A 26,710-nucleotide genomic window follows, 5' to 3' on the forward strand; every position below is an offset into this window, starting at 1 on the left:
AAAAACCTAAACCCAAAATACTATACTCAGTAAAGCCATCCTTCAGAAATGAAGGAGATAAAGACTTTCCTTACCAAACAAAAGCTGAGGAAGTTAATCGCCACTAAACCTGCCTTATAAGAAATGCTAAAAGGTGTTCTTTATGTGGAAATAAAGCTATGCTAATTAACATATAACTATACATATAAAACTCACTGGTAATGATAAATATATAGTCAAAGACAGATTCTAATATCGTAGTGATGGTGTATAGTTCACTTACAACTCTGGTTTTAAGTAAAAGAAAACGCATTGAAAATAACCACAAGAACAGTAATTTGTTATTGAATACACAATATAAAACTATATAAATTGTAACATCAATAACCTAAAATGTGAGGGGCGAAGAGAAAGTGTAAAGCTTCTGTTTGCTATCCAAGTTAAGTTGTTATCAGCTTACAATAGGATATTATAAATATAAAAATAGTTCATATAACCCTCATGGTAACCACAAACGAAAAACCTGTAGCAGTTTCACAAAAGATTATCATAAAGGAGTAAAGTACACTGCTACAAGAAATCAACAAATCACAAAAGATGACAGCAAGATAAGAAGCAAGGAACAAAGTACCTACAAAATCAGAAAACAATAAAATGGTAATAGTAAGTCCCTAGTTATCAATAATTAAACATAAATGGATTAAATTCTTTAATTAAAAGACTTAGAATGGCTGAATGGATTTTTAAAAAAAAATATCCAATGATACGCTGCCTATAAGAGACTTTCTTTGGCTTTAAAGACACACATAGACTGAGAGTAAAGGGATAGAAAAGATATTTCAAATATGGTAATCCAGAAAAAAAAAGCAGGAGTAGCTATATTTATATAAGACAAAGTAGACTTTAAGCTAAAAATGGTCAAAAGAGACAAATAAGGTCATTATATAATTATAAAGGGGTCAATCCATCAAGAATATATGGTAATTGTAAATATTATATACCAACATTGAAACACCCAAATATGTAAAGAATGTATTAACAGAACTGAAAGCAGACAGATAGCAGTACAATAAGAGAGAACTTCTACACTCCATTCTTAACAGTAGATAGATCATACATATAGAGAATCAATAAAGAGATAGCAGATTTGTACAATACTAGAGACCAAATGGACCTAACAAACACACATAGAATATTCCATCCAACAATAGTGGGATACACATTATTCTTAAGCACACAGGGAACATTTCCTAGGATAGGTCATATGTGAGGCAACAACAAGTCTTAGCAAATTTAAGAATATTGAAATCATCCATGGTTTTTTTTTTTTTTTTTCTGACCACATTAGTATGAAACTAAAAATCAGTAACAGGAAGAAAACTAGAAACTCAAAAATACATGAAAATTAAACAATACACTCTTGAACAACCAATGGATCAAAGAAGAACTCAAAACATTAAAAATAAAGGTATCTTGAGACAAACACAAATGAAAACCAACATATCAAAACTTATAAGGCACAGCAAAAGCAGTTCCAAGAGGAAATTTTACAGTGATGAACACATACATCAAGGAAAAAGAACAACCTCAAATAAATAATCTAAATTTAAACCCCAAGGAACTAGAAAAAAAGGACAGACTGATCCCAAAGTTAGCAGAAGGAAGGAAATAATTAAGATTAGAGCAGAAATAAATGAAATAGAGAACAGGAAAACAATACAAAGGATTAACAAAACTAAGATGGCTCTTTGAAAAGATAAACAAAATTGATAACATTTAGCTGGACTAACCAAGAAAAAAAAGAGATATAAGACCCAAATCAAATAAATTATAAATGAAAGAGGAGACATTACAAATGATAACACAGAAATACTAGGATCATAAGAGATTACTATGAATGATTATATGCCAATTACTATGAACCATTATATGCGAATAAATTGGACAACCTATTAAAAAAACAGGAAAAAATGTTGAGAAATATGAAACCTACTACAACTGAATCATGAAGGGAAAATCTGAAAGACTAGTAATGAGTAAAAAGATTGAATCAGTAATCCAAAACCTCCCAACAAAGAGAAGCCTAGGACCAGAGGTTTTGCTGGCGAATTTTACTCAACACTTAAAGAAGAATTAATGCCAATTCTTCCCAAACTCTTCCAAAAAAATTGGAGAATTCAGAACACTCCCCAAATCATTTTACAAAGCTAGTATTACCAAGAAAAAAATTTCTACACTGAAAACTACTAAACACTGATGAAAGAAACTGAAGAAAACAAAAATGAATGGAAAGATATCTTGTGTTAGATAGATAAGGACACTACCAGAAAAGAAAACTGTAGGCAGTATTCCTGATGAACGTTGGTGCAAAATTCTCAACAAAATACTTGCAAACTAAATTCAACCGCACATAAAACAGATCATACACCATGACCAGCTGGGATTGATCCCTGAAATGCAAGAATGGCTTAACATACGAGAATCAATAAAAGTGATACATCACATTAATAAAAGATAAAATCATTTGATCATCTCAGTAGGGATGGAAAAAGCACTTGACAAAATTCAATGTCCATTCCTGATAAAAACTCTCAACAAACTCGGTGTAGAAGGAATATACCTCAATATAATAAAGGCGACATATGACAGGCTTATAGCTAACATTGTACTCAGTGACAAATGGTTTTTCCTCTAAGATTAGGAATAAGACAAGGGTGCTCATCCTCACAACTCCTATTCAACAGAGTACTGGAAGACTAGCCAGAACATTCAGGCAAGGAAAAGAAATAAAAACCACCAGAATCAGAAAGAACAAAGTAAAAGTGTCTCTATTTGCAGATGACATGATTTTACATATAGAAAATCCTAAAAACTCCACCAAAAAGCTATTAGACTTAATCAATGAATTCAGTAAAGTTGCAGGATACAAAATCAACATAAAAAAAAAAATCAGCAGCATTTCTATACACTAACAATGAATTACCTGGAAAAGAAATAAAGAAAACAATCCCATTAATAATAGCATGAAACCAATAAAATACTTAGGAATGGATCTAACCAAGGAGGTGAAAAATTTCTACACTGAAAACTACTAAACACTGATGAAAGAAACTGAAGAAAACACAAATGAATGGAAAGATATCTTGTGTTCTTGGGTTGGAGAAGCTAATTTTGTTAAAAATGTCCATAATACCCCAAACCATGTATAGATTCAATAAAATCTCTATCAAGATTTCAATGACATTTTTTATAGAAATAGGAAAAAAATCCTAAAATTAGTTTAGAACTCCAGATAGCTAAAATAATTCTGAGGAAAAAGAACAAAGCTGTAGGCATCACGCTTTCGGGTTTCAAATATGTTACAAAGCCATAGTAGTCAATATAAAATGATATTGGCATAAAAACAGACACATAGACTAATGGAACGAAAGTGAGAGACCACCCCCCCAAAAAAAACCCATGCATATATGGTCATCTAATATTAGTCAAAAGAGCCAAGAACACTCAATGGAGAAAATAGTCTTTAATAAATGGTGCTGAGAAAATTGGATATTCACATGCAAAAGAATGAAAAAAAAAAACTATTTTATACCATACATAAAATTAACCTAAAATGGGTTAAGGCTTAAATGTAAGACCTGAAACCATTAAACTCCTAGGAGCAAACACTGGGAAAAACACCTCCTTGAAATGCATCAGGGCAATGATTTGTTGGTTATAAAACCTAAAGCACAAGCAACAAAATAAAAAAGAAACCGGTGAGACTACATCAACCTAAAATGACTCTTCAGAACAAAACAAATGATCAACAAAAAAAGACAACTTATGGAATGGGAGAAAGTATTTGCAAACTATGCTTCTGATAAGGGGTTAATACCTAAAATATATAGGAAATTCATACAACTCAATAGCAAAAAAATCAAGTAACCCCATTTAAAAATGGGCAAAGGACCTGAATAGACATTTTTCCAAAGATATTCAAACAGCCAACAGGTACATGGAAACGTGCTTGATATCACTAATCACCAGCGAATTGCAAATCAAAACCATGAGATATCATCCGACACCTGTTAGGATGAGTATTATCAAAAAGACAAGAAATAACAAGTGCTGGTGAGAATTCACTGTTGGAAGGAGTGTAAACTGTGACAGCTTCTATGGAAATAGCATGGAGGTACCTTAAAATGCTAAACATAAAACAACCATATGATTCATCCACTTCTGGGCATATATCCAAAGGAAACAAAATCATTATCTCAAGGAGATATCTGCACACTCATGTTCATTTCAGTATTATTTACAATAGCCCAGAGATGGAAACAAGTGTTCATTAATAGATGAATGAATAAAGAAAACATGATACAAACTCACACATATACACACATACACACACAATCCATTGGCACATGAATGGCCGAAGTGTGACATACGAGATATTACTCAGCCACAGAAAAGAAAATCCTGGCATTTGTAACAATGTGAATGGACGTTGAGGCATTATGCTAAGACAGAAAAAGACAAATACCATATGATCTTACTTATATGTGGTATCTAATAAAACAGAACTCATAGAAACAGAGAAGAGATTGGTGGTTGCCACAGGTTGAGAATGGGAGGGTGGGGGAAACTGGTGAAGGTGGTCAAAACTTCCAGGTATAAATAAATCCTGGATATATAATGTACAGCATTGTGACTAGAGTTGACAATATGTATTGTATATTTGAGAGTTGCTAAATAAGTAGATCTTAAATGTTCTCATCACAAGAAAAAAAATTTGCAAGTATGTGAGGTGTTGGCTGTTATTGTGGTGATCGTTTCATAATATTTACATATATAAAATCTTTCTGTTATACACCTTAAACCTATACAATGTTATGTCAATTATATCTTAATAACTCTGGAAGAAAAAATAATAAAGGCAATGAGATTGCTGCATACAAAAAACAAACAAAATTCTGGCCCGCCAAAAAATATATTCCATAAAAAAGGTATGTAATTAAGTGTTGAACCATCAATAATATAAAACGAATACATATTATGAACAGTGATAACATCGGTGGGAGGTAAAACACAACATTCAGCAGAGTTCTTGCCCTCACAGAGATTAATCACAAATTAGGTGAAATGAGACATGAAATCCCTAGTTCCTACGGGTTGCACTGCATGATCTCCACCATCTCTGCCACAAGAGACTAGGATTCCAGAATTCCATCCAGAACCATGACTTGTGTGAGATGGGTCATCAATCCTCTAGGAGCTTCAGCAAGGGGAAAGTTCCAGGAGCACTGCTGTGACCCTGAAGGCCCCTGAAAGATGGCAGCACTGGGTTAAGTCTCAGAGACTGGGATTCACGGCTTGTGGATAGGTGGGGAGAGGTGAGTGTATAGTGTAGTGTCCTGCCAAGTCAGACTCATGAATAGATAGATTTATGCTCTGAACATAAAGATTTAGGGGAGAAAAGAATAAATCAATTTTTAAATCCTCTCATCTCATATGAAATAATACCATAAAACAAAACACTAGCAAGAAAAAAACCCAAAAAACAAAGAGCACTCTAGGAAGTGACAGCAAATGTTTACACCTTGGTTCTAAGCTGTCAGATTCCCAAATGTTTGTGTGAATAATCTACACTATAACATTCTTTTCTTTCTATCTTGGCCTAAGGATATGGGTACTAGGACCCTTTGAAATATCAGATGAGAAGGAAAAGAAAAAAAAAAAGTGTGTTAGGAAAGAAAAATGAGAATAATGTTTTATCAGAATAATGATAACACAGGTGTCCAAAACAAGACAAAAGCAGAACCCACAGGAGAGGGAAAAATCATGGATGCCACATATCAAGAGGCTTTCAGAAATGTGTAAATATGGTAGTCTCCGTGTTGCGATTTCACTGCAGAAGCCCTCTGATCTGACTTGATCACAAGTGGCCCAGTTAATCAAAATGTCAGAATACAGGATCAGAAAAATGTTCCTCACGCCCATTTGTGTTCCATGCAGAGGGAGCAGAGAAGGGAGGTGGAAGGGAGGGACCTGAGCTGGATCACGGGTTTAGATTACCAGCTAGGGGACTCTGTGCCTGAGAGTCCCCATTTGTAAAAATGGGTGCAAGGATACTTGCCTGCCTCATAGGACTGTAATGGAGATGAAATTGGTAAGTGCTGTAAAGGCTGTAGAAATGTATCTGACACGTGGTAAACACTATGCATTTGTTAAGTAACATTGTTGGTAGGGCCAAAGCTACTTCTTTGCCTAGGGATCCTATTATTAGAGTCTGTTTTGTTTGGCTTTTTTTGGGTGGGGGGCGGAGAGGGGCATCAAACACATGCTTTATGCATTGTTTATGCATACGTCTTTGTTTTGAGTTTTCTTAACGGTGTAACAAGAACTTAAAATCACTTGGGAAGCAATTTGCACGCAGAATGCCTCTATGTTTAATACAATTCTCCAGCTCCCACAATTTTTTTTAGTTAGGCATCTATATTTCATTTGATCATAAACATTTATTTAGTGATTCGCCTTTATAGATGGTTTTGAAGCACTCAACTTTGTTTTATATAAACAATTCTTTCGGTATCACATTTCATCGGTTTATATAGTAGTTAAAAATGATATAATCACCATAAATACTACTTGCAGAAACATACTGAGTTACAAAGATGGCTCATTTATGGTGAGCATTCAACTCAACTGGTAAGAGAAGAAAGTATACTTAGTAGAGAACTCTATTAGTTGCCAATGTTTGATGAGTTGAGTGTTTTTTAACATGATTTGTAAGAAGAAATGGTGAGTGTTGGTTAATCTGGCCAGTGGATTCAAATAAGGTTAATTAGAGATTCAGGTTCCATTAAGAACATTACTTTGGGGATTTTACTTGCTATACTGACTTCTCAATTCTTTGGAATTTAGCTCAAATTATTCATTTTAATACAGAGGGCCTTGATACTCTGATTGTTACCACCCCTAGTCCCAGAGATACCATTCTAGAAACTGGAATCACCACAGACGATTACTGCCCTTCTTAAGAATTTCATTTTCAGGTTAGAGTTTTTTTTTGTTTTTTTTTTTCTCAGCATGGATCTGGTTCCCTTTGTAAATTTCCCAGAAATTTTATCATTTATTCATTATTCCACTCAACAAATAATTATAGAGCTTCCGCAGGTACAAAGCAAGCAGAGATTGCTTTTACTTTAGCCAGTGCTCCACAGTATGTATTTGTGCCACCAGAAAATAAAAAAATCACGAGTCACATAATTAACAGACCCCCTGAAAAGCCAGCAACTCCATGTCTCTGTGATTGTGAGCTGTAGATGGTAGAGGGCAGGCAGCCCACTTTCTACCATTTTTCTTTACAGAACTATTAACAGCCCATCTTTCAGAAATGTTATTTAAATTAGAATGGCTCCTGGAAGGGAAGACTATTTGGGGAGGAATATAAAGTGTGTTGGCTGAAAATACCCAGTGAATAAACACTGAGTTCTATTGATAGCATACACACCATTCCCTGCCATTTGGATATGGATTTCAGAAATTTGTGACAGCCAATGAAGAAGTTTAAATATCTATGGCACATGTATTTATTATGGAAATAAGCCATCATGATTCATAAACAAAGACTATGGATCCTTAAACATTGTTCCAGAAAAGCCTGAAGTTAAACCAAGCAAGATGGAAAAATTCATGAACATGCAACAGCTGTTAAAAGTAATTATAATATTGGATCTTGATATGAGAGAGCAAAAGAAATACAACTTTTTACAGATGCAGGAATTCTCTCTGACAAACATTTGTTGTGGTTGGGACCAGGAAAGAGAATAGAGATAGACAAATTTTTTTCTGTATAATTTTTGAGTCATAAATTATGAATTATGCTTGAGCAGATAAGGCAGAGAGGAAATTAATTTAGGAGATGAGATCTGCTGTACAATTCAGAGACTGGTTTTATTTTAATTTGGGGGGAAAATTATACTTTTGATGTTCGGCTTTATCAAACATCTTTCTTTCAATGAAATGAATGACAATTTCTCATTATTTCCCTGAGGAGTCAAGGAAAGATGTTCATGCCAAAGTTCAGAGGGTAAATTAGCAACACTGTCCCAGCCATCTGGAAAAGTGTTGTCCTGGAGAATCTCCTATGGTGATGGAAATGTTCTATATATGCACCATCCGATATGGTAGGCGCTGTCCATATGAGGCTTTTCAACACTTCAAATGTGGCTAGTTTGGCATAGGAACTTAATTTTCATTTAGCTTTCAATTTCAATGGCACCACGTAGTTAGTGGTTACGGCGCTGGGCAGTAGAGTCTAGAGGATACCTCTGGTCTCTTCCCTTTCTCTCAGCCAATTAGGCCAGGCAGCTGGGGTTTATTTTTCGTACATTGTCCCTGAGAAATCTTACCCTTTGCTAACTTAGCCAGAAGGGCTCTAAGCAAGGCTCATGGGAGCTTGTTTGAGCAAATATACACATTAATAGGATTAAAAAAACCCCCAGGAAACAGCAAAGATCAGCCTCCCAGCCCCCTTTGCCAATTCATGTGTCTCCCTGAAGTCAGGTATGTTCTCTGGTGCTTTGTCAGGGACCTCATTCAAAATGATTCAAATGGTTTGACTTTCCACAACTTTGCATGTTATGAAGGAAAGTAAAGAAGGAGTTCAGTGAGAGCATTTAGACAAGGAGAACCTGAAAAACACTGAGGCAGAATACAGGAAGAATTGTGTGTGAGGAGGAACTCTGCATGGAGACAGATATGAAAGAAAAACAAACCCCAGCAGAATTTTTGATTACAGAGAGAATGAAATAAAGAAATGTACTTTGGCATCACATAAAACTCTCCCTTATCGCAGAATGCAAGATTACTAATACAAGTCCCCGAAGTAATCAATTATTTCCCGACTCCATTCCACAGTTTCACTTAGTTTACTAGAAGACACCTTCTAATGGTCCCTTTTACCTGTTTATTATTTGTTTATGTATTTCTTTATCTAAACATAGGTCTAAAAAGTCAGAAATTTAAGAGACGCTCAATTTTAATGACATCCCTTGAGAAGGGAAAGAATCAGGTTCTGATGCATGATGCCTTGCCTATGGAGATACTGAAAACTTTTGAACTAAAGTAACTTTTTGTCAATAGCATTTCAGTGGCAAGGATTGTTTTCCACATAAGTACATACCTGGAGGAGCAGATCAGAAGTTGGTCTGATTCGCTGTTGGAACAGGATGCTTAACGTTCGATTCTGTTGTTCCAAATCAAACACTCTTGTTTTCAACTTTACACATTCCTCCCTTAGATCCTACAACAAACACAGTGAAAGAAAAAAAAATCTGTAACTGAAAGACACTTTTGCATATTATAACCATATTTTATCTGATATTTCAGACACATTAGTATAAAAATAGTATTTTTATTCTTCAAAGCCCCCGGGGAATAAATCACACACAATGTTTTCTTCCATAGCCCATTGTCTGATAGAATTATTATGTGCAGAGAAGACCAATTTAAAAAAAAAAAAAGTACCTTGAAATCAGAAGTGCATTAATCTAGCATGCTATTTTTGAAGATGGTAAATGTCAGCGATATAAAGTCAATTTGAGTTTCCACCTATATATTTTGCCTTTTCACTGTCTTCATAAAAGCAGTCATAAAGCACAAACCACAAGGACAATAATGTTTTTGCAGTGAATAGAGATTTGATGAACTAAAGAAACTATCACTTTTGATAGAGCCTTTCGCTGTCATTTGTGGAAACAAGTTGAAATTTTCAACGTTGGGGCTAATAGAGCCAGTGAGGCATTTAGACAGAGAGAAGCAACTCTGAAATGAAAGCTTTAAAAGGCCACTTGAAACCTGCTCATGCTCTGAACTGGTGGATTTCCATGCATTTGGGGTGGTTCATCTTGGTGCTGGGGAAGAAGTTGACTAGCCATACCTGGGCATCCTTCTGGAGCAGTTCTTTTGAAGAGTTCAAAGACCACAGAGATATTTTCCCCAACTTTCATGAGGGAGGCTGTAACACAGGAGCCTTAGGATTCTCCAGAATCCACCAAGGATCTGCCTTCCAAACTAACTTGTGATAAAGATACTTGTAGTACTTGTCCACAAGTACTCTCTTGGATGGGGTTCAAAAAAGACCAGGTAGAATGATGCCCCAGCTCAAAGTTCTTCAAAAGCTGATCCTTTTCTACATGTCAAACTTGATCTTTCCCTACTTCCAAATTTTTTAAAAAGGTTTCTGCTTTTGCCATTTAAAGAACAACGGTCTGCTTGTTGTTCTCAAAACCTCTATGCGTTCCTGCCATCCTCTTCCCTCCCCCGCCATCATGGTCCCTTCTCAACCCCCTCTTCCGTCTAGTCCAACTTTGGCATTTTGACTGATGTCCATTTTAAAATCTATCTGTCTCCTCTCTGACACTTTTATCTGGCATCCTGCAAAGACCATTCCTTTTCCTGAACTCCAATAAGCCCTCAATGCCTCTTATAGGACATTTAGCGTACACCACTCTGTACTGATTTTATCTTTCATGCTCTAGACTTATCTTGTCAATTAGATGGCACGTTCTTCAAAGGCAAGCATAAGAAGATACCCTAACAATCAACAGCACAAGCAGATTGTTCTTACACTCTTTTACTCCATCACCTGGCAAAACACCACATATAGTAGGAACTTAATAAACTGTGTGATTATTTTGTTAAACGGGATGGTGATGATGATGACAAGTTCTATTCCCCAGTGGTAGTGTGATTGAGGCTCTAAGTTTCTCAGCATTTCTAGTTTGTGGATCTATATATTTTGATGTGGGGCAGCTTCAGGGCTTACTTAAGACTCTGCATCAAGACAGAGCATGAGACTACAGCTCTGATCCCCAGGCCCTAAACAGAGGTGAGTGGGCCTGTCCATAACCTTGTGTGAAGCTAGACAGATTCAACTTCTGAGGCTTTACCAGAGCCTCATTATATCCAGATTATATATCATTGATTCTACTTACACAGGGCAAGGAAATAGGCCATGGTGAGGCTCACCGCACAGCTTATACGCTCCTCACCTTTTTAGTTAAATGGGTAGAGTTTATGCATAGGATGTTTCCAACTGATTGCTACCTACAAATGCAGAGCATAGAAGAGAAATGTCATGTTCAGAATGAGGCACTTGAGTCCAAGATCTAGGAGGGCAGCAGCTGCCAAAGTCAGGGGCAGAAGTGTGCGTGTGAGCGTGAGCACATATGCCATTTGGCAGAGGCCACTCTGGGGGCCTAGGCACTGCTCACATTAAAAGGCCAAACTTATTTCCTTTATTTAGAATTCAACTTCTGTCTGTGTCTCACTTACTCTACTTTTTGTTCCTAGCATGCATATAATTCTCCCTGCCCCCAAACACTAATTGTTTTCAGTATTGCTAATTAAGTAATTAATAAAACTTGACTGTGAGGTAAATAAATATTCATAGTACCTGTTGGGTGGGAAAACATAATCATTCTCATTTGCAGATGAAGAAATGGGAGAAGTATGTAAGTGTGGGGTTGCAAGGAGAAAGGAGACCTGGAAGGAACAGCACTGATGATTTTTGCAGCAAAACTGAGATAACTTGAAAGAGTTCTTCAGATGGGTAAAAAAAAAAAAAAAAAAAAAGAATAAAGAATAAAAGAAAAAAAAATCAATATACTCTATAGAGATTTTTTGTACAGCTGCCCAAATTTCAACAGCTATGACTGTTACTTAAGATGGTGAAAGTTCATTTAGCAGGAACACAATTGATTGACCTTGAGAAATGTTCATCACTCTTGGCTCATCTAGATCAGCACATGGCAGAGGAGGAAATGGAAGGCTTTAGGGATGTGACTCTGGTCTTACAATTACTGACCAACAGAATTGAGCTGCTCTGAGAATCTGTAGACATAAAAGAATCATTGCCTGTGTTGTTCTAATATTCTTGCTCTCTTTACTCAAGCTGTGGATGGTAAGGGATGCCAGACAGTGATCAGCCCAAGAAACTGTATTCAAAACCAAGCATGCGTGTCCATATGCACACACGTAAGCACAGCCAGACTGGGCGGATGGAGAGAGAGAGAGAAAAACAGCAGTTTCTCTGACCACTATAGTAAGACCTCGGCAGAGGGTGAGAGTCAGCTGTCTGCGTCCTCGGTGCTTACAACAAGAACCCGCTGACATAAAGTAGCATATGACACATGGAGGCTGTCTACAAGCACTGTTATTGTGACCCTGACAGTGAGAGAGGTGAGACCTAAACTATCCTTCCCAAGTAACGTGTTAAGAAACCAATGAGCTCTCTTCTTAGATGCCATCATTGGCTCACTGAGGAGACTGGGTCATCTGTTCTCTCTCACATCCTTCTTTTTCTTTTTTTTTCCTAGTATATCTCAGACCCCAAGAGGAAGACGCCCCTCCTGAAAATACAGGGTTGTGTCTTCTGCAATAAAAAAGAGACCTGATTTTATCAGGGGGGAAATAACGCCAACAGTTTGACTACATTTAATCCTATGTAAGAAAGTACAGTGGCTTCAAGAAAATAGCAGACCTGTTTTCCTTGCAATCTGCCCATCACTATCAACTGGAAACAGAATATGGGCTTAAAGCTGAAGGTAAGGGCAAAATATACTGAGCAATGTGATACACTGGTCTAAAAGACCTTGTGCGTCTTCATGATCTCAAACCATAGCTTCCCTGAGTATCCATGCCTCATAATCCTGGCAAGTTTCATCTGCTCTGGGGCTAAAGAAGATTCTGGACCTACTGCTGTCAGTACCTAGGAGTACAGTTGCTTCAATGCATTTAGAATTAAACCTTTCCCTGCTGACGTCAGTCTAATAAACTGTTGATTGCTTAGAAGCTGGACATATAGTGACATCACTGAAGTATTGATGAAAATTATTTAAATCTGACTTTATCATGTAAAAATGATATAAGAGTGATAAAACTATTTTAGATGCAAGGCATATCATGGGAATACACCAGATTGGGAGTTAGGGGGTCTGGACTCTCGTCCTCCTTACCCACATGACCTTGAGGATGTAACTTATCCTGGTGTTGCCTCAGTTCCTTGATCTGTAAACTGAGCTACTATACAAAACAGGACTTGAAGAGAATGCATGTCTCAGCTGCTTCATGAGATGGCTTTTCCAATGCCACCTCATTCCTTCCCCGAAGCTTAATGGCCACCATACCCACCAGTTTCTCCTTGTAACATTCCTTCTCAGTGGCTGTCACTGATACAGCCCTTTCTTTGCCAAGGACACTAAGACTTAGGTAAAAAGAAAAGCCATCTCTCAGACTCACCAAAGGCCTCAACGTGAAGTATCTAAAAGGCAAGGCAGGTAACAAATGTGCACCTGAATCAGGCCAGCCCTAATGAACGGCAAGTGGTTAGTCCTGTGGCGAACTGAATACTGCAAGCCTTCATCCCAAACACCTTTGGATTAAAACATTTTTTTTTTTTTAAGATTTTATTTATTTGACAGAGAGAGACACAGCGAGAGAAGGAACACAAGCAGGGGGAGTGGGAGAGGGAGAAGCAGGCTTCCTGTGGAACAGGGAGCCCGATGCGGGGCTCAATCCCAGGACCCTGGGATCATGACCTGAGCCGAAGGCAGACGCTTAACGACTGAGCCACCCAGGCGCCCCTAAAACATTTTTAATCTGGGTGGTGGCTAAACAAGTTTATGTAATCATTGTAAATTAAATCCATTATCGAAGTTGGTTGACAATCTCAGGATTAAATGCTCGCTAAGGTCCTTGGCAATTGTGAAATTCTGGGGTCCAAAATCAGACGGATTCTGAGAAAGCTTGACTCCAGATTTAGAGTCAGTTTTGACTCCACACATGTCAGATCCTGAATATTTTTCTTGCTAGCCAGGACTGGTAATGTTTCCAGAAGTTTTAAGAAATCCATTGGCTCCCTTGCCCTTTTGTTCTATTTCCTGCGGTCATATCTAATGATTGGATTTCAATCCATCTGTTGATTTCCACAGCCTCATCTCTGCCTGCTGAACTACAGTGGGGGAAAAACAGTAAATGATCGAAGGGGATTGTGGAGGCTGAACGTTGCAAAGGGAAGATTTGGAGTGCGGCAACCCTAGGTTGAACATAGAGGCTTTTGCCACTTCTTGCCATCAGCACTATGGGAACACTGTTTTCTTAGTCCTATCTTACAGAGTTGCAGTGAGAACAAAATGACTTAGTGCATTTAAAGTGCTGGACATGGAGTCTGACTCCTTGTAACATACACAGCAAATATAAACAGACCCTTTTCCGGGAACTGGACCCTACACACACCATTGCCACTGAGTGGACACGGGTGGCCCGAATGCCCCTCCACAAGGGAAATATGTAGAAGTTTGGAGTTCTTTCAGATACAAGCTACAAAACTGTGCTGCTCCTATCTGGTCGCTGCATTGCTGGATTCTACCATACGGAGCCTTATTCCATGTTGGTAAAGAAAAAACACCATATAAATATTGGGTTATCCTAAAGAACATTCAGAAAAAGCTGAAGTTGATACGCTGAAAAATGACTAAAGAATAAAAGGTTTTCTTCCAAGTTTGATGATAGTGGCAAAAAAAAAACACCCAAAAGCAAAAACAAAAATAAAACACCAAAAAAACCACAGTAAAGAACCTAGGACAGTTACATTTTCAGTGAGTGTAACTGACTTAATGAAGATAAAATATATTTCAGACAAAAATATGAGTTTGGCCTGAATTATTGATTTCATTTGCACTTGTAGCCTCACACCTATGATGTGGAGTCATAAATGGAAGTGAGCTGGGTTTAATATTGTCACTTTAGCTTTACTGATCTAAAGGAGGGACAATCTGCTGTCTTAAGGGAATCCACAGGTTTCTGAGATAAATTGAATTACTTGACTAGGACAGTATATGTACATTTAACAGAAAGTGATAAGTTCATGGAAATAAATTTTTTTTTTTATCAGTATTGGGAAAAAGAAGTACACTCTGTTATTTCAAGATGCTTATCTGGGCTAGTTCATGATATGCCAGAAAAATGCTTTTTTTGTTGCTCATGGCAGATTTGCTTTGTGTCATAACAAATGATATATTCTAAAACTGCATGGTTATGACTGTAATTTCACCGCAAAAAAATTTTTTTTGTGACTTGGATAAATCACTCAAAATTTCTGCTTTCACTCTGTGCCAGCTACATCCCTCTTTAGAATTCATTTTCTCATCTGCATTTGGAGTACATTTATTTCCTGTATTGTGCTCTTAATTAACAAGAAATTTGACTCTTCCTGTAGCGATTTTATGGTCCCTATAAAAACTGGGAGGTACACGTTTCTGTTGAACATGATTCATTTGGAATCTTTGAAAATCCTGGCATCTCTTCCTGCCCCACAGTGTCCCTGAGGTATGCTATCTCACACAGTAGCATGTCTTTCTGTGTCTTACTGCTTAACTGTACCAAGGTAGATTTATCTGTTTACTAGTTATTACTTGGATTTGTGTAGCTATTTTTTGCGGCTGACCTGAAGGGTCCCATTTTCCTTTATATTGTACCAGATAGCCTCCTTGTCTCTTTCCTGAGGCACCATTAAAAAAAGACAGGCACGAGAAGTTCTTGACAGTTACACACAGGGCTGCAACAGTGCTTCCTCCATTCCTTAAGTTTATAATTAAATGAGAATAGAGTTTACAACAGGAGGAAAGCAAATGAAAAATTAAAGCCTTTGAAAAACAAAACAAAACATTTCAAATATGCTGTGAAAGAAATTGTGAGATGCCCTTCAACATCTGTTTCACCCCTTCTCCTACAATACTATGAAAATCCATTTTCAGCTAGGCATCTACCCAGAATAAAGACTTCACTGTCAGCTTCCTTAGGTGTGGCTGTGTGACTTAAGGTCTGTTCAAGGAGATGTAAATGAGGAGGTAAGAAAGCTTTTGGAAGTCTCTCTTTAAGGGCAACTAGTGTGTGCCCTTTTCCTTCTTCATTTTCTTCAGTTTTTCCTCCTTCCTGATGGCTGGAATGTGGATGTGATGACTGGAGCAAGAGCAGCCATTTTGGATCATGAGGTGACCTTGGGAATGGAGGCTGCATCCCATAGAATAACAAGATAGAAACCAGAGACACCCAGGACCCCATGGACTTTGTGGAGCACAGTCACCACAGCAACCCTATACTGCCTACCTGTAGATTTAGATATGAGAAAGAAATAGTATTTTAGCGTATTTAAGTCACTACTATTTTGGATCTCTGCTACTCACAATGGAACCTAATTCAACCTAATAGGTATAGTCAAATCTCTCTATTTATGTGATATCAGTGTAAAACCTGAACCAGTTAAAATCATTTGAAACAGAAAGCATGATTTAACAAAAGTAGTTGAGGAGAAAATCTAGCAAAAATAATATCACAATGCCTCTACAGTATAAATTAAAAATAATATTTATTTAAGGATCTCCAATGAGAAGTGGTCAACCCCTAATAAAATTATTCTTAATTAAAAAATCAAAATGTCATACATTATTTTGCTAGCATTAGCTATGTACTCCAGAATATGCCACATGATCTAAGATTTTCTTTTATAATAAAAGTCTCCATCTCCCAGAGAGGTAATTCAGAACAAACAAAATCTGAAAGAACTAGAATTTAGTCTCTGAGAAACATTACAGAAAGTGATGGGAAAGTTTCAATAAGACGTACCAAAATAGCCAAATTTGGGCAATAACTTGCTTCTGCCCACTCTGGCCCAATAACATGATCTTATATTGTCTGAAGGCAGAATAGGGACATGGCCAAGGAGAAGGCATACAAATCTCATGCTCAAAAATTATTTGTTTTTATCCCTCAACTTTATTAAGGAATAACTGTATATATTTAAGTGTAAAATGTGATGATTTGATATGCCTTACAAGGTGAAATGATCACCAAGATCAAAATAATTAACACATTCACATCTCATATCTTGTTTCTTTGTTTGTTTGGTGGTGAGAATGCTTAAGATCTACTGTCAGCAACTTTCAAGTATACAATACTGCCATTTGTTTTATATTTATCACAAACTGATTCCTCCAGGAACTGCTCCATGTGCTTCCTTTCATAGAATGACCACTGCAATTCTGGGAGGTGGGAATTGTTATCCCCACTCTATAGAAGAGGCACGAAGACCCAGAGAAATTAGATAACTTGCCTAACCTCAAAGACCTCTTCCTGAATTTTAGGCTTCTGTTAATCTGTCCATAAAAGGCTATTCATTTTATAGAAAGTGAAGAAATCCACCAACTTATAGAATATTCACATTTACTAAATAAATGGGCCCCTGGAAATCTTTCATCTTGTTATTTTACCAAGAGTTTCAATCTTATGATTCTATTGGTCACTGATGTTACTTTGTATGCCCATCTAAAACACACACAATTTTAACCTAAGTGAATAAACAGAAAAGTATTGCATCTATCAATCACAATTTCCTGGTTTGACAATATGAGTTCCAACCTATTCACATAAGTACCTTGAAAATAATAAGCCAGAAAGTGACCTACCTTTTGAGTGAGCAGAGCTTGAACAACTTGGTTGGCTACCTTTAAAAAATAAAGAAAAGAGTTGCCGTTTATAATAATGAGACTTTATATGCATGGACTGTAATTTACCAATACGTTTCCCACAGCTTATTCTACCTAATTAGCTCCTCATTTGCCTCTTTCCTCTCTGTGTAGAGGACCTGATTCTTTTCATAATAAGCCTATCCTTCTAGGTAATATTTTGCTTTTTTCCAAAGGTGACCTCGTTGCTAATTAAGATGGTTAGGTTGGGAAGATCATTCATACCTTGACTTCCACATTTCCATATTTGGAAAAATAATATCCTTTCATATGTAAAGTACTCCAAGATGGCTAAAAAATGATACAGTGTAAAACAGGATCCTAATTATCTGTACACAGTTTCTACACTTTGCTGATTTACAATGTCCTTTGTCTCTCCTTCCTATTCTTTTGCTATGTGACTATTTCACTACTTAAAATGACTTGGAATAGACATAGGTTTGAATGGTGGAGAATAAGAGCAGCTCATTGTTTTCTATATGCTCTGTTTATGTCCTCCATGTTTTCATTTATGCCATCCTCTTGTCACTGCTACCTGTCGCAGAATCTGCTGGTTGTTTACTCTAACATCTATTTTCCCCTAAGTAATGAACTCTGATTTTTTTTGGCTGGGTACATTTAAATACATTTCCCAGCTTTCCTTGTAGATAAGTGTCACTTTGTGACAAATTCCTGGCCAATGAGTTATAAGTCGACTTTTTCTCTTGATCTTATAGAAAGTCTTTAAGAAGAGGCCTCACTCTTTTTCCTCCTTTTCCTGTCTGGGATATAAAAGTGATGGCTGGAACCTCAGCAGCCACCTTGATAATGAAAGTAACACATTAAGTATTGTTGGATGGAAAAATAGCATGAGCTTGGTCCTGATGATGCAGGGAGTTTCACTGTCTATCTCTGAACTATGTGAGAGAGGAAAAAAAAATATCCACTGTTATTTTGAGTTTCTTCCAATACACAATCAAATAGAATTCTTACTACTATATTAACATAATCCTGATTTTTTTCAGGTATCAGGCAGCTTGGGTCAGTAGGAGAAGCTAGGCCCCTTTCAGTGAAGGAGGTGAATCTTGATTAACCTAAACCAAACTTGGCAGCTCCATTCCCTTTCAGCAAATAGTTTAGCACTGGGCAATGTGGCACCATTCCAGTTAAGAACCACATATAAACCCAATAACATGTCCCTGGTATTTGCAAAGATCTGGGCCTTTTCTGGCATTTTCTCCAGATAACCATTCATCATTTCTCTATGTATTTGAGCTAAGATTTCCTTTTCATTTGCAGGTTTCAAAAACACAGTACAGGAAGTCACTTACTTAACTTCACTATAACCTTGAAACTATGTACCCATATGGTTACTCTTGATAAAATTAAGGTGGGCAGGTGAATTAAGTGGAATTTTTCAGCCAGTACATTAACTGTACACATTTAATATGATCACATTTAATATGATCACTGAAACTTACAGTATTAAAGACCAAGTCAGAATATTTAAATGTCCTAGATTAGGTTACTTCTGTTTATTCATTTCTTCCCTCATTTATTAAATATAAATCTGTAGAGTATTTGTAAAGCTAGATGACTGAGATATGTTCCTTGGTTTCAGAGAGAATATAATTGGCAAGTATAACACGCGTGATAAGCACATAATCATCTTGGTAATTCTCACATTCAACCAAAGGCTGAGGGACATGCTTTCATCTTTTCATCTTGATAACCAATTTATTTTTGGTGATACTAAACTATGTGTGCTTGTTTCCCTGTCTAGTATAGTGGAACAGATTAGGGTAAGAATGTTTTCATGGAGCTTAATTGTTTTTTCACTCAATATTGACAAAGTAGCACATCCTTAACGACAGTTGGCTACCAGTAAGTCTCATAGAAAATTAAAACGCAGGCTTATCATCAACTGTGGTTAGGAGGCATTCACAGCACAAGCAATAAATGATTAAAATCAGATTACCTATAACTGATTAGTTGAACTGTAGGCACAAGAGGTTTTGTTTTTTTTTCCTATCAGAACCCTTTCCAAATTTACATTGTTGACGTTAAGCAAAGAAGAGAGAACTTTCACTGAAACAACTACAGTTTTGAAAAAAAAAAACTTGGACAGTACCTGATATAGTTTATTTATTTATTTTGAAGTCCAGCCCAAGTTAAAGAAACCTACCCAAGGAACCTCAAAGACCAAAATAAACCATATTTCCCTTAACTGACGCCTTTTCTTTTCCATTATCAGTTGATTCATACATGATCCTAACAGTGATAAATGTTATTCAGCCATACAAATTGACCAATAGTGTCATCTTGAAAATCTTTCAGTTTTTAAATATTCATTCCAATTCGTAAGCACTGAAGATTTAAACGTCTAACTATAGGTCATCTATTTTACTCTTGGCAAATTAAGAAAAAAACATACAACAACAGAAGAGTTCAACTATTCATACAGCTTGAATCAGGAACAATGTACCAAAATTAATTCATACCATAAATAATTTAATTCTTTTGGATCTCAAACTTTGGATTTGATTTACATTCTCATAAAACTGCCTAATATCAATATTTTCTTTTCTTTCCCCAACTGGTCCCTCACTTAAACCAGGCTGTGGAACAGTGGTCACATAAAATAGCTCTCTACATGATTTAACAGGAGACATAAATGAATAACCTAACTGTAACAGCCCGCAGGAGAAAATACGTTCTATCTTTGCAATCCAAATATGTTGCCCTATAGGCTTATAGGCTCCATCTCTGACACAGCTCCTTCTGGCATGTACTTTGGACTATTGTTCTACCTAATAATTGAACAAAGATACACGAATGCCTTATTTCTTTACCTACTGACACGGGGTAGGCTATATTACCCAGAAGGACTCGCAGGTCCTCTGCAGAAGAGCAGGCCGGTTTGTACAAATGCTTTCCTGGGTACTGTCTATAAGACGGTTTCCTGGGTTTATCACTACTTTTAACAGCTAAGCTTCCCTGAAGCATCAATAGAACAGCTGTTTGGAGCTTCTGCCTGCAACCTCTAATAGGTTCACAAGATGACCCCTGGAATGAGCCCCTGCCCTCATCATAGAATTACACCCTTAGCACTTGGGTTGCAAATAATCACACACCCGCAGGCCCAGCTAATGAGAACAAATAACTTCCAGTGTCACCTGACAGCTTCCCTCTCCAAAGAAAGGGAAAATAGCAGCTGGGCTGGGCCAGGGGGACTGGAGACAAGCAGAGCAAAGCCAACAGTCCTTAAGTCTCTGGCTTGTTTTACAATCTGCCTTAGGCTCTCTGCAGAGACCCCCGTTTTGCCTCTGGTGGGGCACGGTTGCAGGGGAGCCGGAGATGCCAAGGAGAGGGCCCGGGTATGTCTCTCTTCATCTCCGTAAGGGTTCTCTCAGACAAGCCAGCTCCTCTGACACCTTGCTCATCTTGGACCCACACAAGTCTTTGTTCTTCTCCATCAGGCTTCTATGGGTTGTGTCCCCGCCCCCGGCCCCGACCCCAGCCCCCGCTGCACTCCCCTGGAAGCAGGTGGGCAGAGGGAAGAGAAGTCAGGGCTGCGGCTTTGTCTGTGTGTTTTTTGTTTTGTTTTGTTTTGTTTTCAGAAGAGTCCTTGAGGCTGAATGAGAAGCCACACCTGGGAGTTATTCTAAGAGGGAGCCAATTCTCACCCAATCCAGAGGACAGCCAGGGCTGGGTCGAAGGTGGCAGTGTGAGGAACTCAAAAGGCACCAAGCTTCGACCAGGTCCTCCTGCCTCATAGTCTTGCTTTTATCCTTGCCTGTGCTATTTTATCATGCAAAGCAATTGTCACACCAGCAAGCTCATTTAAAAACCTAATTGGAAAAGGACAAGTTTTGGAAAATGTGCTTTGGAGTTTTCAGTGCTTCTGAGTTTGGTTTATCATACTGAGGCAGCTGGGGACAAGTGGGAAGAGCATTGGGGCAGAATCACAAGAAGGATTTGGGTTCAAATGCTGCTTGTGTTGATGATACACTGATATGTATGGGGGTCGAGGAGCAGCTTGACTTGACTCATCTGTGATCTAGGGGAACTGGCTACCTCCCAGCTTGTGAAAAATGCCTGAGATGATAGATGTAACCAGAGAAACCACCTTGGACAGCACCTGCTATAAAGCAGTCACCCCATTAAAGTTAAATCTGAATCTGAGCATTTGAACTTCAAAGAATAAAATGCATTTTGAAGTAACTAGTTAAGAAAGAATGGTTTGATGGGGCGCCTGGGTGGCTCAGTCGTTCAGTGTCTGCCTTCAGCTCAGGTCATGATCCCAGGGTCCTGGGATCGAGCCCCGCATCAGGCTCCCTGCAGAACTTAGGGAAATTAACTTAGGGCTGACAATCTCCATTCATTCATTTAGTCATTCAACAAATACACATTAAATGCATAGTATGGGCCACGGACCGTGCTGGATCTCGGAGAAATATGCTGAATAGAACATAGATGCTGCCCCATGGTGGTCAGAATCTAGAGCAGACACAAGAAGTCCATTATCTGTTGATTTCATGGTCCATTCATGAAATGGGCATTTGAAGCACATGAGAACCACAAGCAAAATCATCATCTCCTATCTCCATCGATCAAGACGTTGCTTTTCAAGATTACTTAGGGCTCAGGTGAGGGACATACACTGAGAATGTCTGATGATTCCACAATCCAGTCTTGGATTACAGCATAGGAATCAGAGAGGAAGGTCAGAACTGTTCTTAACAACCTATTTTTGCCTTTATTTAGCCTGTGGGAAGCCTGCTTCTCCCTCTCCCACTACCCCTGCTTGTGTTCCCTCTCTTGCTGTGTCTCTCTCTGTCAAATAACTAAATAAAATCTTTAAAAACAAAACAAAACAAAACAAACAAACAAAAAAAACAAAAGAAATTTTAGGGCTTTTTTTCTTTTCCTGAGCTACCTCCATTTCCTGCCTTTGTGCTCTGAAGTAAGAACACAGAGAAGTCAGAGAAGAACTCAAATCTGGCATCCTCATGGACTCTAAGGAACTCTGGCTCTACTCTGATGGTTTGAAGGGGAGGGCAGGTTCTCCAAATTCTGCATGCAGAAACTTTACCAGGGAAATCTGGTAAATTGCCAATTTCCTCACCCTTCATTCTGCTTGAGAATAGCTGAGTGAGGTCTGAGAATCTGCATTTTTCTTTTCTGTGTTGATTTTATTTTTCTTTTTCAAGATTTTATTTAAATTCCAGTTAGTTATCATACACTGTAATATTAGCTTCAGGTGTAGAATTTAGTGATTCATCACTTATATATAACACCTGGTGCTCATCACAACTGGTGCCCTCCTTAATACCCATCACCCATTTAACCCATCCCCCCCCCCACCGCCCCTCCAGTAACCCTCAGTTTGTTCTTTATATTAAGGATTTTTTTTCTGGTTTGCCTCCCTTTTTGTCCACTATGTTCATGTGTTTTGTTTCTGAAATTGCACATATGAGTGAAATCATATGGTATCTGTCTTTCTCTGACTTACTTCACTTAGCAAAATATACTCTAACTCTATCCAAGTCATTGCAAATGGCAAGAGCTCATTCTTTTTGATGGCTGAGTAATATTCCATTGTATATACATACCACTTCTTTATCCATTCATCAGTCGATGGACATTTGGACTCTTTCTGTACTTTGGTTATTATTGATAATGCTGCTATGAATATCAGGGTGCATGTGCCCCTTCAAATCAGTATTTTTGTATCCTTTGGGTAAATACCTAGTAGTGCGATTGCTGGGTCATAGGGTAGTTCTATTTTTAACTTTTTGAGGAACGTCCAAACTGTTTTCCAGAGTGGCTGCACCAAGTGTGCATTCCCACTGAAGTGTAGAAGGGTTCCCCTTTCTCTGCATCCTTGCCAACATCTGTTGTTCCCTGTATTGTTAATTTTAGCCATTTTGACAGGTGTGAGGTGATATCTCATTGTAGTTTTGATTTGCATTTCCCTGATGATGAGTGATGTTGAACACGTTTTCATGTTTTGTTAGCCATCTGGATGTCTTCTTTGAAAAAATGTCTATTCATATCTTCTGCCCATTTTTTAACTGGGTTATTTGTTTTTTGGGTGTTGAGTTGTATAAGTTCCTTATATATGTTGCATACTAACCCTTTATCAGGTATGTCATTTGCAAATATCTTCTCTCATTCCAAAGGTTGCCTTTTAGTCTTGTTGATTGTTTTCTTCACTGTGCAGAAGCTTTTTATCTTGATGACGTCACAATAGTTTATCTTTACTTTTGTTTCCCTTGCCTCAGGAGATATATCTAGTAAGAAGTTGCTACAGCCAATGTCAAAGAGGTTATTGTTTGTGGTCTCTAGGATTTTGATAGTTTCCTCTCTCACATTTAGGTCTTTCATCCATTTTTTAATTTATTTTTGTGTATGGTGTAAGGAAGTGGTCCAGTTTCATTCTTCCACATGTTGCTGTCCAGTTTTCCCAGCACCATTTGTTGAAGACACTGTCATTTTCCCATTGCATATTCTTTCCTTCTTTGTCAAAGATTAGTTGACCATTGAGTTAAGGGTCCATTTCTGGGTTTATTCTGTTCCATTGATCTATGTGTCTGTTTTTGTACCAGTACCTACTGTCTTGATGACTCCAATATAGCTTGAAGTCCGGAACTGTGGTGCCTCCAGCTTTGCTTTAGTTTTTCAAGATTGCTTTGACTATTCAGAGCCTTTGTGGTTCAAGAATCTGCATTTTTGCAACCACTGCACATCTTTCTGATGCAGAAAGGGCCCAGAAAAACACTTTGAGAAACGCTGTCCCAGCGTTTACTTTTTGTTTGCTCAGACACTGTTGAGGAATTGGAAATAACCCAAAATTTCCACATGGGTCTGTTGCTCTTCTATCATTATATCCAAGTTTGGTGGAGCTTTTATCCTCTGACACTTTCTGAAAATGTTCTCTGAAGCACAGCATTCAGAGGATCAAGTGCAATGCTTCTTAATCTTGGCTGAATATTATAACTCCCTGGAGTCTTTAAGATTTCTAACACCTAGGCTCCACTTTAGACCAGAATTGGATTAGAATCTCTGAGATGTGGCCCAGCTGGCAGTATTCTTTTTTTTTTTTTTTTTTTGGTGCAAAATTGTGGTTTATTAAAGCATGAGGACAAGTCCCGTGGGCAGAAAGAGCTGCTGCACCAGGGTTGTGAGGGGTGGCTGATTATATACTATGGGGTTGGGGGAGGTAAGGAAAAGGGAGGTTTTCAAAAGAACTTTCATATGCTAAAGAGGACCTACAGAATACCAGTGGCCTTGCCATTGTCAAGTTAAGGTTGTTTTTCCCTCTAGCAAGGCATTAACATTAAGATGGTTGGGATCTTCCTGGAAGAATGTAGCATATATCCCATGGGGGGCGGGGGGGGGAGGTTGCAGGGTGCTTATGCTTTGTCTTCAGCTAGGCTTCTGCTCCCTCAATATTTCCCCCTGAACAATTTTGACCCTTAAATCTTTAAGGTCGTTGAAGGTGGAAGGTCTCATCTTCTGTAATGTCTTCCTGCTGAACAGGGATGTAAAGATGTCCCTACCTATGGGTCAATATTGGTCATTTGGAGAACATATAGGGGAGGTATGAAAGGGGAGGCAGCTGAAACCAAGGTGGACAACATATATGAACCTCCTTGAATAGAAAGGATCATCTGTCAGCTGCAAGTTATGGCAGTGAAGGAGTCTTGACACTAGGAAGGGAGGCACCAGTGGGCAGTATTCTTAAACCTTCCCAGTTAAGTCTGATGTTCAGGTAAGGGTGAGAACTACTTGGACTTTACCTGTTTCAACTCCTGTGGCTGAAGATGCCCTTTCAGTTCTGCCCCCTTAACTGCCAGCTCACCCACTACCTCTCATGCCCTTTATTGACTGTGTTGTATGATCTCAAAGACCCCAGGGTAGATCATTTCCTATGAGAGTTTCCCTTGTTTCATTCTTCTGTGATTGACCATCCCTCTCACTTCTGCCAAGCTAGGAGCACCATGACTTCCCAAGCCTGGGTGACCCTGACACCTGACAAATATTTGTAGGATACAACTGAATCCATCTAAATGTAAGGCAACATTGTGAGATGTTACTTTCCTTATTTTTATATGTGTCATTATACTTCTCTCCATGGGAATTAGCTGGTCCTAAAGGAAGGCTGGCCAAAGCATTAGTGAGAATAAACAGCAATTCACTGCTTACCAGCAAACTATGTGTCAAACAGCTAGAGGAGGAAACTAGGCTCAAACATGCAAAACTCCAACCCCCTCAAGAAATCAAGACTGGTCCTTGGTGTTGCCTTGTGTTGCAAGGCAAGGAGATGAGGAGCTAGGTAGAGGGGAAGTGAAGTGGTGAAGTGTGTGTGTGTGCATATGTGTGTGTACACACTTGTGTGCACACATTTGTGGACACATGTGTGCCAGCAAGCCCGTGTGTCCGTGGATGTGCCTCTGTTTCCTTCTGAATAAACATATCCCTTTTTTTAGAACACACAGAGGGGATTTCCTACTCCCAAGTGTTTTCCCCAAATTCTCAACATGTTCATTTCCCAGAAAATAACAATCAGTGCAAAAGGGATTGAAGAACATTTTAATTTTAGATTATATCCACTTGTGTTGTTTTATGAAACCCACTAGCAAGGAAATAACTTACATGAGGCCTTACCTTGTTAGTGTGTCTAATTAGTCTAAAAAGCCTTGAAAAGAATTTCCAGTTGGCATTATTACTACACTCAACTACCCCTTTGAGAGTGTTCTCTTACAATGCATAGAAATGAATTGTCTACCCTCATGCAATTAGTTACAAAAACAACTGGCATGTGTAATCAGGGGCCGGTATCATGAATGCAAAACATGTGTACTGCCCAAAGGTAGTTCTGAGTTGCAAATCACCTCTTTGGCAACAGTTAATTTTCGCAATTAAGAACAGAGGGACTCTCCCTCTAAAAATTCTGCCTTCAGTCGAAACTCCATATGAAATAATTCTGTGGATGAAAAATTATGTTTGACCTGACACATTCTGATGAAACCTTCAGAATGTAGACATAGGGAGGATATGGAAAACAAGACTAGGAGTTTCCATAAAGAAATGCTGTGAGCTTTTTGACTGATGGGGAGGGATGACCTGTGGGAGAACTGTGACAAATAAGAGGTTCCTGTGGTGTGATCCACATA

At 38.1% G+C, this 26,710-nt stretch overlaps 1 protein-coding gene across 5 annotated transcripts in view; it reads right to left on the reverse strand.

The window, feature by feature from the left end:
* NCKAP5 (NCK associated protein 5) overlaps nt 1-26,710 on the reverse strand; it is a 973,576-nt gene that overhangs the window by 169,422 nt on the left and 777,444 nt on the right. For all 5 annotated transcript variants that reach the window (XR_013447087.1, XM_078070693.1, XM_078070694.1 and 2 more), the window contains 2 exons: nt 17,490-17,528; nt 9,149-9,268 (listed from right to left, as the gene is read on the reverse strand). Coding sequence is in view for 4 of the 5 variants with exons in the window: in XM_078070693.1 (XP_077926819.1) it covers nt 9,149-9,268; nt 17,490-17,528 (159 nt within the window). In the remaining variant the exon portion in view is untranslated. The remainder of the gene's footprint in view (nt 1-9,148; nt 9,269-17,489; nt 17,529-26,710) is intronic.

This window comes from Halichoerus grypus, chromosome 4 (genome assembly GCF_964656455.1).
Source record: "Halichoerus grypus chromosome 4, mHalGry1.hap1.1, whole genome shotgun sequence".
Classification (NCBI taxonomy): Eukaryota; Metazoa; Chordata; class Mammalia; order Carnivora; family Phocidae; genus Halichoerus; species Halichoerus grypus.